Source organism: Coregonus clupeaformis, unplaced genomic scaffold (genome assembly GCF_020615455.1).
Source record: "Coregonus clupeaformis isolate EN_2021a unplaced genomic scaffold, ASM2061545v1 scaf1723, whole genome shotgun sequence".
NCBI lineage: Eukaryota > Metazoa > Chordata > Actinopteri > Salmoniformes > Salmonidae > Coregonus > Coregonus clupeaformis.
In genome coordinates this window covers 71,634-83,746 of record NW_025535177.1, presented here as the reverse complement: position 1 = coordinate 83,746, position 12,113 = coordinate 71,634, and the positions used below count along the sequence as shown (strand labels likewise).

The following is a 12,113-nucleotide window of genomic DNA, read 5'->3' as shown; positions in this document are numbered from 1 at the left end:
TATGTCTTCCATTTCCTAATAATTGCTCCCACAGTTGATTTCTTCAAACCAAGCTGCTTACCTATTGCAGATTCAGTCTTCCCAGCCTGGTGCAGGTCTACAATTTTGTTTCTGGTGTCCTTTGACAGCTCTTTGGTCTTGGCCATAGTGGAGTTTGGAGTGTGACTGTTTGAGGTTGTGGACAGGTGTCTTTTATACTGATAACAAGTTCAAACAGGTGCCATTAATACAGGTAACAAGTGGAGGACAGAGGAGCCTCTTAAAGAAGAAGTTACAGGTCTGTGAGAGCCAGAAATCTTGCTTGTTTGTAGGTGACCAAATACTTATTTTCCACCATAATTTGCAAATAAATTCATGAAAAATCATCACAATGTGATTTTCAGGAAAAAAAATTCTCAATTTGTCTGTCATAGTTGACGTGTACCTATGATGAAAACTACAGGCCTCTCTCATCTTTTTAAGTGGGAGAACTTGCACAATTGGTGGCTTTTTTTCCCCCCACTGTACGTACTTCATCCACAGTTACTAAATTACCCCAGTGACCTATATGAAGCATTTTATTTTATTGAGAATGTGAAGCAGTATAACGTCAAGAAAAAAATATATTGCCAAATTACTCACTTGGACTGTGAGTGAAGTGTCCATGGTCACCCCTAATTGAAAAACAAAACATATATTTGTTGTGTATTATTGTTTGGCATTCATACATGATATAATATTAATTCATTACATTAATATATGGCATTCATATATCATATATTTTGTATAAAGTATAACAAAGTCAAACTTAATCACACTACTTACTTTTTTGCAGCGCTCTCCTCCACAAGATAATGTTGCTATCAAAATAATAATGATAACAATCAGAACAAACATTATGTAATTCAGCAATCCTGCTTGATTCTCTTGAGAAGGAGAAAAATACATACATACATTTAAAAAGAGGGAATTCTTAACGTTGCTGACCAGAAACCCCCACATATAGTTTATAATAACTGTAGCTACATTTGGTGCCCCGTTTGAGGAGAAGACATACTTTTCAGAATTTGTATAAAAAAATATCTCTATATATATAAAATCAGCTCTTAAAAGGTCTTACCCTCAATGTCCAGCCTGGTTCCATTTATTTGAGTTGATGATTCATTGGCTAAAGAGAACCACACAATGTTTTGACATTTAGAAATTCAAATTGGAAACATAGTTTACTACTAAACTTTCTGTTTCTTCACTGACCTTGAATCATGAGATATGGACCATCACCAAAACCTTATTCATTATACCAGAATATTCGACAATGATACGATCCAGCATCAACTTCTCTGTTGGGAGGCATTGGATCAGCATTCTCGTCGCATCTCCTGTCAGTACCTTTTACGTAGGGAAGCTAATGATCCATCATGTATGACATTCCTGGGAGTGTGTAAACTTGTATTTTGTATTACCATAGCATTTTTGTATGTCCTCTATAGTTATGTACTTGAAAATGTATCAATTTACCAATTCGGCCACATGGAGGCCACTTGGGTACATTTGGGCAAACTCATGAGGGACAGCTGGGTAACTTCAATCAATCAATCAATTTTATTTTATATAGCCCTTCTTACATCAGCTAATATCTCGAAGTGCTGTACAGAAACCCAGCCTAAAACCCCAAACAGCTAGTAATGCAGGTGTAGAAGCACGGTGGCTAGGAAAAACTCCCTAGAAAGGCGAAAGCCTAGGAAGAAACCTAGAGAGGAACCAGGCTATGAGGGGTGGCCAGTCCTCTTCTGGCTGTGCCGGTGGAGATTATAACAGAACCATGCCAAGATGTTCAAAAATGTTCATAAGTGACAAGCATGGTCAAATAATAATCAGGAATAAATCTCAGTTGGCTTTTCATAGCCGATCATTAAGAGTTGAAAACAGCAGGTCTGGGACAGGTAGGGGGTTCCATAACCGCAGGCAGAACAGTTGAAACTGGAATAGCAGCAAGGCCAGGCGGACTGGGGACAGCAAGGAGTCACCACGGCCGGTAGTCCCGACGTATGGTCCTAGGGCTCAGGTCTCTCAGTTGGCTTTTCATAGCCGATCATTAAAGAGTTGAAAACAGCAGGTCTGGGACAGGTAGGGGTTTCGTAGCCGCAGGCAGAACAGTTGAAACTGGAATAGCAGCAAGGCCAGGCGGACTGGGGACAGCAAGGTGTCATCATGCCCGGTAGTCCTGACGTATGGTCCTAGGGCTCAGGTTCTCAGAGAGAAAGAGAGAAACGAGAGAATTAGAGAGAGCATACTTAAATTCACACAGGACACTGGATAAGACAGGAGAAGTACTCCAGGTATAACCAACTAACCCCCAGCCCCCCGACACATAAACTACTGCAGCATAAATACTGGAGGCTGAGACAGGAGCGGTCCGGGAGACACTGTGGCCCCATCCGAAGAAAACCCCGGACAGGGCCAAACAGGAAGGATATAACCCCACCCACTCCGCCAAAGCACAGCCCCGCACCACTAGAGGGATATCCCCAACCACCAACTTACAATCCTGAGACAAGGCCCAGTATAGCCCACAGAGGTCTCCACCACAGCACAAACCAAGGGGTTTGTGTATAACTTCATACTAAATGTTATGTAGCTCCCTCATTCTTGAAGGTATCAATCTGAAACTTTGCACATACATTGTTGACCTCTTGTAGACAACATCTACATTACATCCAGCTTCCTATCTGAATGTATGGCTTTTTTTTTCATGTCAAAGATGATGCAGCAAAAATAAATATAGGAATCGTATGTTTTTGTTTTGTTTTATCTTTTACCAGATCTATTTTGTTATGTTCTCCTACATTAATTTCACATCTCCGCAAACTTCAAAGTGTATCCTTTCAAATAGTATCAAGAATATTCATATCCTTGCTTCAGGTCCTGAGCTACAGGTAGTTAGATTTGGGTATGTCATTTTAGGCAGATATTGAAAAGAAGAGTCTGATCCTTAAGAGGTTATTAATCATATTGTATATTTGTATATGTGGTCGCAGAAATGTACTGCAGACAGAGAATAGAGATGTACAGAGTGTAAAAATTTATGGTTTATTATGTTTAAAAAAACACAGTCATACAGCAAAAATGGGATTCTCTATCAGATGTTACAATAAAGATTTGTTACAATAAAAAGCTGTAAAAAGTTATGGCTATTTAAGATATTACAGGATCATTATATAAATCTAACATATAGACAATGTTAAAGTTAAATTTTCTTTGTTGCATTGTAAATTCCATACCAATTTCAGTTACTAAAAGCAGTTTTATTAGGCTACCAATAGTTAAATGGTTCTTCTTGGAGTCTTTGTGACAGTGGTGATATATTTCACTGCTGCTGAAGGTATCTGACCTCAGAGTACACAGCATCCTCTCTGCTGGTCTTCTCTCTTGCTCTTCTAGAGGAGGAGGAGTTCTTCTTGGGGGTGAAACTCACAGCTGCATAGTTCAACACATCACTGTCTTGATTCTGAGGGGGGTAGAGCCATGAGGAAATACATTATGATGATATCATGATCTACTATATAATGTTTCTATTCTCCTGTGGAAGAAAACACTCTACAAAAGACAGGACTGTTCAGACTGTACACCCACTACAATGACCTGACAGTCAGTGAAACAGTGACAGGCAGAAGTTCCATGGAAAAATTAACAACGATCACAAAGATCAGTAGGCTACATCTTGTTACTTCCAAAATAAGCTTAATAACATAAAAAGCACACATAAGCTGAATACTAGCTGTTAGGAAAGTTAAATAGCAGTTGTAAAGAAACACTCTTGTACAAACTGAATATATACTGTATGTATACATATTGACAAAATTACCTGATTGCCCTGGGACTTCGGGACATCTGTCCTCCCTTGAAAGAGATTGAAATAGAGGAATGCCAGCTGTTAATGTGAAGACAATCTATTTTTCTGTTTAACCTCATGTAGTTAATTAACTATGCTTATATGTTTGATGTTGAATTGATGTTTGCAAAATGTACATTTGTGACTCATTTCAGGAAACGAGGCGTATGTCGCACATCACTACTTCACAGGAGAGCCATTTGAACGGAAACTTTTTTTTAAAATCAAAATGCGTTTTTTGGCAGAAATGCCTTCTGGAACATGTGAACTTTAATGTGCCTTAATAACAAACTTGTATGCCATCTGTAAATAAGAATAAACATTTAAAATTACAAGTCGGTTTAGCCACAGAAAAGACAGCAACCTTCCTACTTGCCATGATTGGCTGAGATAATGAGTGGGCTTGGTCTGCCATGTTGCACACTTCTGTCTATTTGAGCTGGTCAGTATGTGTAGGTAATTCTGTCTAACACTGCTTTTTAAAAATATATATAGCGTAGTAGAACTGCATATGTGTTGCTCTCCACTTTCTGGAGGACCGAGGTTTGAAATCAGTGGAATTAGAGTACGATAGCTAAGGAGATGGAGAAAACACCTGTCTCCGGATTACATCTTTAAACTAAGGGCAACCATGGCATCCGTGACAGAGAGTGAGAAGCATCCTATCCATGGATACGGGTAAGATAGTCTAGTTAGCTACATTTTCATATATTACACATTTCTTATTATGTCAGAAAAGTAGTTTTCATTTCAAGTTAAAGTGTACTGTTAGCTAGCTAGCTAACGTTAGCTGGCTAGCTCGCTAGCTAACGTTATGTGTATGATCTGTGTAGTAATATTATTCGTAACTCAGAGCCATTTGCTTTGCTAGTTATAGCCTAATGTTAGCTAGCTAATATTGAACCTGGTTGGTTAGCTACCTGCAGATTCATGCATGTTACAGGAGGGGGTCACAGTTCCGGAGCGACCCACTACGTGTCATCCTCCGACAACCTTATGCACCTCCTCACTCACAGTCGGGACTAATCATCATCCTATTGGTGTCACCTGTGTCTATCTGGTCACCTGTGTATTTATGTCCTCACTTCCCTGTCTTCCCTTGCTCAGTTTTCTCTGCTAGTTTCTTGATGTCAAGCAGTACAAATCAGTGTCTGATCACGATCACGGAAGTACAGGTACGTGAGAAGTATTCTCCCTGTTTCATTGTTGTTTTCAGTCATAGTTAGTTGCTGTCAGCCTGTTTTTGGAGACCAATTTGCTCCACCTTTATTTTTTGTGATAAGTCTGTTATTTTGTATCCTGGCTTTGGTACCACAAGTAAAGATCCTTGTTTCACCATCTTTGCCTACTCCTGCACCGCACCTGGGTCGCGCCTCACACCACCCCCTTACACATGCAGGGTAGTATCATCATGAGTTGGGATTATGGTTAATTGTTTAGCTAGCTAACTACCTACATTTCTTAACAAAAGACTCCACTATGCAAGTAACCATTTCAATAAAATGTTAATGAAAACTGTTGATAGACGTAGCTGGTAAATTCGCTCTGGCTAGCTACTCCGATTTCAGAGCACTCTCGACTGAGTGTGCCAGAGCGCAGAATAACTGACGAATTTACGAACGCTCAACACCCGTTGAATATGGCCGGTGTCAGTAAACGTTGGCAAAAAATTATAAATTGTTGCCAGTAGCACAGTTGCCGTCACCAACCCTCTGGATAACATAAAAACAGCCTAACCAGCTCTGCTAGGGCAAGTAAAATGGTCAGTGAGCTGTCCTCTCATTTGTGTCTGGAAGTAGCTAGCAAGCTAGCCAACGTTAGCCAGTTAGCTTTGGTGCTTGACTGCTGGTGTTAGGACAGAACGCTCTGATCAACCCTTAAAGAGATGGGTGGGGCTAAAGCTTAAGAGGGTGTGAACGATGCTGAATGGATGTAGAGAAAGAAGGGCTCTCCAGTAGTAGTACCAAAACATTCAAAGGCCATTTTCTCCAAAGTGAGGTTACATGTTTATCAACTTCCAAAGCAGAATTACTTTCCCATTGTTCCTCAACTGTAGTGTATGATATACCATTTTCTAGCTCTGAGTCTCTACTTTTATCCAATGTAAAAAACACAATTTCAAATTGTGCTACATAAGACCGATTTGAGCCGGTCGGTCACATTTTATTGACATGAAACATTACACATGATATAAAGAAATACCTCTACTATCTCTGTTCCGAGTCTTGCACAGTGCCCAGACCAGCAGAAGGGTCACTATCCCCAAAACGATGTTGGACACCACCAACGACAGAACAGTAGGACTCAGATCAAATGGGGAATCATGCTCTGGAACTGTGGAGAAGGTATACAAAGTTTGTAGCTATGTGAAAACTACTTTTAAGATGCATACATTCAGTTGTTCTGAACTCACTTCACTCGCGCTAAAGGGGTAGGCTCGCTCGGCTGGTGCTAGCACATGCACAGATCAAACACACCGCTGGAACGCAGATTAAAGTGATTACATGTCCTAATAATTCTAAAGATTGCTCAGAAAACCAGGTGTTTTAATCGGGCGTATGCTTGCTACAATAATGACCGTAGCCGATTAAGATAAGCAGAGTAAGTGTTTACAAGACTAATACCATACTCAGCCTTTGGCCATAATCAGTTAATATCAAATTATTAGTGTGCATGTAAACGTACTCATTGTAAATACTGTGTGATTGTTACCTTTAACCATCAAGGCAGTTCCAGGTCCAAACTCTACAAAGTGTGAGCGCAAAACTCCACAGTAGTATATTCCAATGTCCTCTGGCTTCATAGCAGATATAGTTAGGTGACATTTTCTTGTTTCTATCAATACAGCAAAACGCCCATCCTTGAATTCATCAAAATAGTTGAGATATTTGTAATAAATGTCTGCCTTTGCCACACACTGTAGTTTCTTGCCAGTGGTCATCTTGTACCACACCATGTGATCTACATTACTGGTTATATGGCATTCAACTGTCACGTTGTCCCCCAACTTTGCTGCTAGGAATGGAGCAGGCTGAGAAATCTCAGATGATTTAGTCACATCTGAAACAAAATCAGGTATTTCCATTGACAAAAGACAGTATACCAAACACATATTATTGAACCTAGCTTGAAAGTAGACTTTCTTAGGAAATGTGTCACTTACAAGAGTTGCAGAGAAGGAGAAAGACCAAGAGCTCAACCATCTTGACCTCGACCCTAGCTTTTCTGGAGCAGGAGTGATTTGTTTAGTGCATCCTGTACTGTCACAGAGTCACACATCTTATGTCTGATTGTTCAGATCTAGGTTGTGTCTGATTGGTCTGTCAGATTGTTTGTTCCGCTGAACACCTGATTGGCTGCCCAGTAGGTCATATGTGGAACAGGAACAGTCTTTCTATGAAGTTTGAATCAGTGTCACTTTGCAAGAATGGATACAAGAAAAGACAACCTGAAAATACTGACGTTAGGATCAGAGGGTCACCCATGTTGTGAGCTAGTAAACTCAATCCTACTTAGGGACTTTCCTGTCTACACTTTGACTTCACAGTTCAACTAGAGGGTCATTTTTTTAACAGTTTAATATATCTTAGCATAACATATTATGAAAATACACTAGGGTGTAATAACAAACTCATAAAGGAAGCAGTAATTTATGATCAGCAACCTTTATTCAATTAAGAGGCAATTTGCATATTTAAGACAGTAGAGAAACAATGAAAGCCTACTCATCGAATATTCTAATACAAATTGCTTTTCTAGGTTACAAGTAGAGCTATTTCCTATTTTATTTAGCTGTTATTTATGTACTGAAAGCAGTTGTTTTACCAGTCATCACAAGGCCTTCAAAGTTATTTCTAATGTATATGGATGTGGTTTCCATTCAATGTGGTGAGGTTCTTCACATGTCTCACTCCTGCTGCAGGTATTTGACCTCAGAGTACACTGCATCCTCTCTGCTGGTCTTCTCTCTTGCTCTTCTATAGGAGGAGGAGTTCATCTTGGGGATGAAACTCACAGCTGCATAGTTCAACACGTCACTGTCTTGATTCTGTGTGAGAGAGGTGGAGCCATAGCAATACATTATATTGGTCACATCTACTAGAAAAGTGATACAACAAAGAGTTTACCTGATCGACTGTTGGGGATGGTGATCTATCAGTTGCATCTTAAAATAAAAAACAAGAAGACCATGTTTTTTTTACATATATACAAGATATCTCGCTAAAACAATCAATATGGCTTGGACAGCGTAAACAATTATAGTCAACGAAAAATTCCACAACAGCAAGTATATTAGTGTAACTAGTAATATGCATGAAACATGCAGAACAACAGCAAGCCTGACTCTACCTTTAGGACCTCTGGTCCTTTCATTGCATATCCCACATGTCAGTAGAATGATGACAATCACAAACACAATGGTTGATGTGACCAATGCAAGAGCAGTGTGAGTCAGGGGGAAATCATACTCTCGAAACCAAAAGGATTACATTAATTACTATGCTCATTATCTATCAATGCAACATTAAATGAATATAGTAAAAGTCATTTCTTCAGGTAACATGACACAAAACGAAGTCAAAGAATTACCCGTGAATGTCCAGCTTGGTCCCGTTCCGAAACAGTATCTCTCCACATGAGGCCACAGCACAGTAGTAAGTCCCAGCATCAGAGAGGCTGAGGTTCCTCTTGGGGAGGTTGTAGACACAGCTCTGTGTAGGAGACCCAGTCTCAGGGCTCCTCTCACACTGATCACTCCTGTATCCATGGGTGTAAATGATTCCTGGACGGGATTCTCCTGAACCATGTCTGAACCAATAGACACTGTGTTCTCCTGCACAGGTCTCAGTGTGTATTGTACAGTTCAGAGTCACAGAGTCTCCTGGCTGGACTGACTCAGACACAGGTTGTTGTATAACAGTATTTCTCTTTTTAAGTTGTGCCTGATAAGAAAGTTAAATAATAGATACAACTGAATAAAATAACTAATTACAAATATGCTGAGTACATACAGCATATAAACAAAATAAAGTATTTTGTTATATGTTCAGCTGTCAGCATTAACAAGATTCCATCAGCAAACAGCAAATGATTCAAGAAAATCTTCCCACAATTGTATGTCCCAATGTCCTCTTGCCTTGTGGCAGAAATGTTGAGGTGAAATGTGTTTTTGCCAGCCAACACCGAGAATCGCCCATCATCAAATTCATTGTAGAATTGCACATCACTCTTGTACTTGGAAGATTTAGCAATGAATTGAAGCACTATGCCGGTGGTGAGTTTGTACCATGTAGTTGATGTTCTCACTGGTCATGTGGCAATCAATAGTCACATTGCCTCCTTCTGGAAAGAAGCAGGCTGAACAATGATTTGTGTTTGAGATGCACCTGAATTAAAATAATAAATGTACCATGTTGAAAACATATACCAAATATAGTAAGAACCTGTAATGTATGTTTAACAGTTATAAGATATTTAAATGTTACTTACAAGCTTTCCAAATGAAAAGAAAGATGAAGTTTGTTCATCTTGCTTGTTTCTTCAAGTGATGAGATTGACCTGTGTGAAATGCACTCTCTCTACTGAAGAGAAAGGAAACTTGCGTTTGCTTTCATTGTTTGATCTCCGTTACCGTCTGATCTGGATGTTCAGATTTGATTGGCTGGATGGTAGGTCACGAATTTAACAAACACTGTCCATTCATGTTGTTGTACAGCTTGAACATGTGTTGCACAACTTTGTCACATTGCAAGTTTGAATATGTGACCGACCAGCTCGATTCGGTCTTCTGAAGCAAAATTTTAAATTGTGTTTTTTACAATGAATAAAATTAGAGACTCAGAGCTAGAAAATGGTATATCATACACTACAGTTGAGGAACAATGGGAAAGTAATTCTACTTTGAAAGTTGATAAACTTGTAACCTCACTTTTGAGAAAATGGCACTTGAATGTTTTGGTACACCTACTGGAGAGCTCTTCTTTGTCTACACCCATTCAGCATTGTTCACACCCTCTGAAGTCTTAGCCCCACCCATCTCTTTAAGGATTAACATATGAGACCATGTACTAAACAACCAAAGATTTAAAGACTAAAGGCTGGTTTATACTACTGGTGTATTTTGCTCGCCCTAGCAGAGCTGGGTAGGCTGTTTTTATGTTATCCAGAGCATTGGTGACTGCTACTGTGCTGCTGGCAACAATTGAATTACGCTTTTTGCCAACGTTTACTGACACCGGCCATATTCAACGGGTGTTGAGCGTTCGGAAATGTGTCAGTTATTCTGCGCTCTGGCACACTCAGACGAGAGTGCTCTGAAATCGGAATAGATAGCCAGAGTGAATTTACCTGCTACATCTATTGACAGTTGTCGCATTGACATCATGAGCATTCTATTGAAATGGTTACTTGCATAGTGGAGTCTTTTGTTTAGACATGTAGCTAGCTAGTTAAACAATGAACCAGAATCCCAACTCATAACGTTAATACCCTGCATGAATCTGCAGGTAGCTAACCAACCAGGTTCAATGTTAGCTAGCTAGCTAGCTTGCTAATATTAGGCTATAACTAGCAAAGCAAATGGCTCTGAGATACGAATAATATAACTACACAGATCATACACGTAACGTTAGCTAGTGAGCCAGCCAGCTAACGTTAGCTAGCTAGCTAACAGTTCACTTTAACTTGAAATGAAAACTACTTTCTGACAAAATTAGAAATGTGTAACATCTGAAAATGTAGCTAGCTACACTATCTTACCCGTATACATAGATGGACGCTTCTCCCTTTTTGTCACGGATGCCATAGTTGCCCTTAGTTTGAAGATGTAATCCGGAGACAGGTGTTTTATACAACAGCCTTCTGTGTGTTCTCTTTTCAACTCCGTCTGCATATTTGCAATCAAACTCCAGAATTTTCTCCATCTCCTTAGCTATCATACTCTAATTCCAATGATTTCAAAACGCGTTCCTCGAGAAAGTGGAGAGCAACACTTACAGTGGGGAAAAATGTATTTAGTCAGCCACCAATTGTGCAAGTTCTCCCACTTAAAAAGATGAGAGAGGCCTGTAATTTTCATCATAGGTACACGTCAACTATGACAGACAAATTGAGAAAAATCATATTGTAGGATTTTTTATTAATTTATTTGCAAATTATTGTGGAAAATAAGTATTTGGTCACCTACAAACAAGCAAGATTTCTGGCTCTCACAGACCTGTAACTTCTTCTTTAAGAGGCTCCTCTGTCCTCCACTCGTTACCTGTATTAATGGCACCTGTTTGAACTTGTTATCAGTATAAAAGACACCTGTCCACAACCTCAAACAGTCACACTCCAAACTCCACTATGGCCAAGACCAAAGAGCTGTCAAAGGACACCAGAAACAAAATTGTAGACCTGCACCAGGCTGGGAAGACTGAATCTGCAATAGGTAACCAGCTTGGTTTGAAGAAATCAACTGTGTGAGCAATTATTAGGAAATGGAAGACATAGAAGACCACTGATAATCTCCCTCGTACTGGGGCTCCACGCAAGATCTCACCCCGTGGGGTCAAAATGATCACAAGAACGGTGAGCAAAAATCCCAGAACCACACGGGGGGACCTAGTGAATGACCTGCAGAGAGCTGGGACCAAAGTAACAAAGCCTACCATCAGTAACACACTACGCCGCCAGGGACACACATCCTGCAGTGCCAGACGTGTCCCCTGCTTAAGCCAGTATGTCCAGGCCCGTCTGAAGTTTGCTAGAGTGCATTTGGATGATCCAGAAGAGGATTGGGAGAATGTCATATGGTCAGATGAAACCAAAATAGAACTTATTGGTAAAAACTCAACTCGTCGTGTTTGGAGGACAAAGAATGCTGAGTTGCATCCAAAGAACACCATACCTACTGTGAAGCATGGGGGTGGAAACATCATGCTTTGGGGCTGTTTTTCTGCAAAGGGACCAGGACGACTGATCCGTTAAAGGAAAGAATGAATGGGGCCATGTATTGTGAGATTTTGAGTTAAAACCTCCTTCCATCAGCAAGGGCATTGAAGATGAAACGTGGCTGGGTCTTTCAGCATGACAATGATCCCAAACACACCGCCGGCACTTGAAGGAATGGCTTCGTAAGAAGCATTTCAAGGTCCTGGAGTGGCCTAGCCAGTCTCCAGATCTCAACCCCATAGAAAATATTTGGAGGGAGTTTAAAGTCTGTGTTGCCCAGCGACAGCCCCAAAACATCACTGCTCTA

General features: G+C 40.1%; 1 protein-coding gene across 1 annotated transcript; it reads right to left on the bottom strand.

Moving 5' to 3' along the window:
- Positions 1 to 5,216: 5,216 nt before the first annotated feature.
- LOC123487485 (signal-regulatory protein delta-like) lies at positions 5,217 to 9,185 on the bottom strand. The gene is made up of 4 exons (XM_045218683.1): positions 9,159 to 9,185; positions 8,508 to 8,814; positions 6,074 to 6,205; positions 5,217 to 5,257 (listed from the first exon to the last, which is right to left on the bottom strand). Exons 1-4 carry the CDS (start codon positions 9,183 to 9,185, stop codon positions 5,217 to 5,219), a joined length of 507 nt encoding a protein of 168 aa, XP_045074618.1.
- Between the last annotated feature and the right edge of the window lie 2,928 nt (positions 9,186 to 12,113).

Excerpts from the sequence above, each read along its gene's own strand:
- LOC123487485 (XM_045218683.1), bottom strand. The coding sequence starts at position 9,185 with ATGACCAGTGAGAACATCAACTACATG. Across the intron at positions 8,815-9,158 it reads GTGAGAACATCAACTACATG|GCACAACTTAAAAAGAGAAA; the intron begins GTACAAACTCAC and ends CTTTCTTATCAG. Across the intron at positions 6,206-8,507 it reads CTACTGTGCTGTGGCCTCAT|TTCCAGAGCATGATTCCCCA; the intron begins GTGGAGAGATAC and ends CCTTCTCCACAG.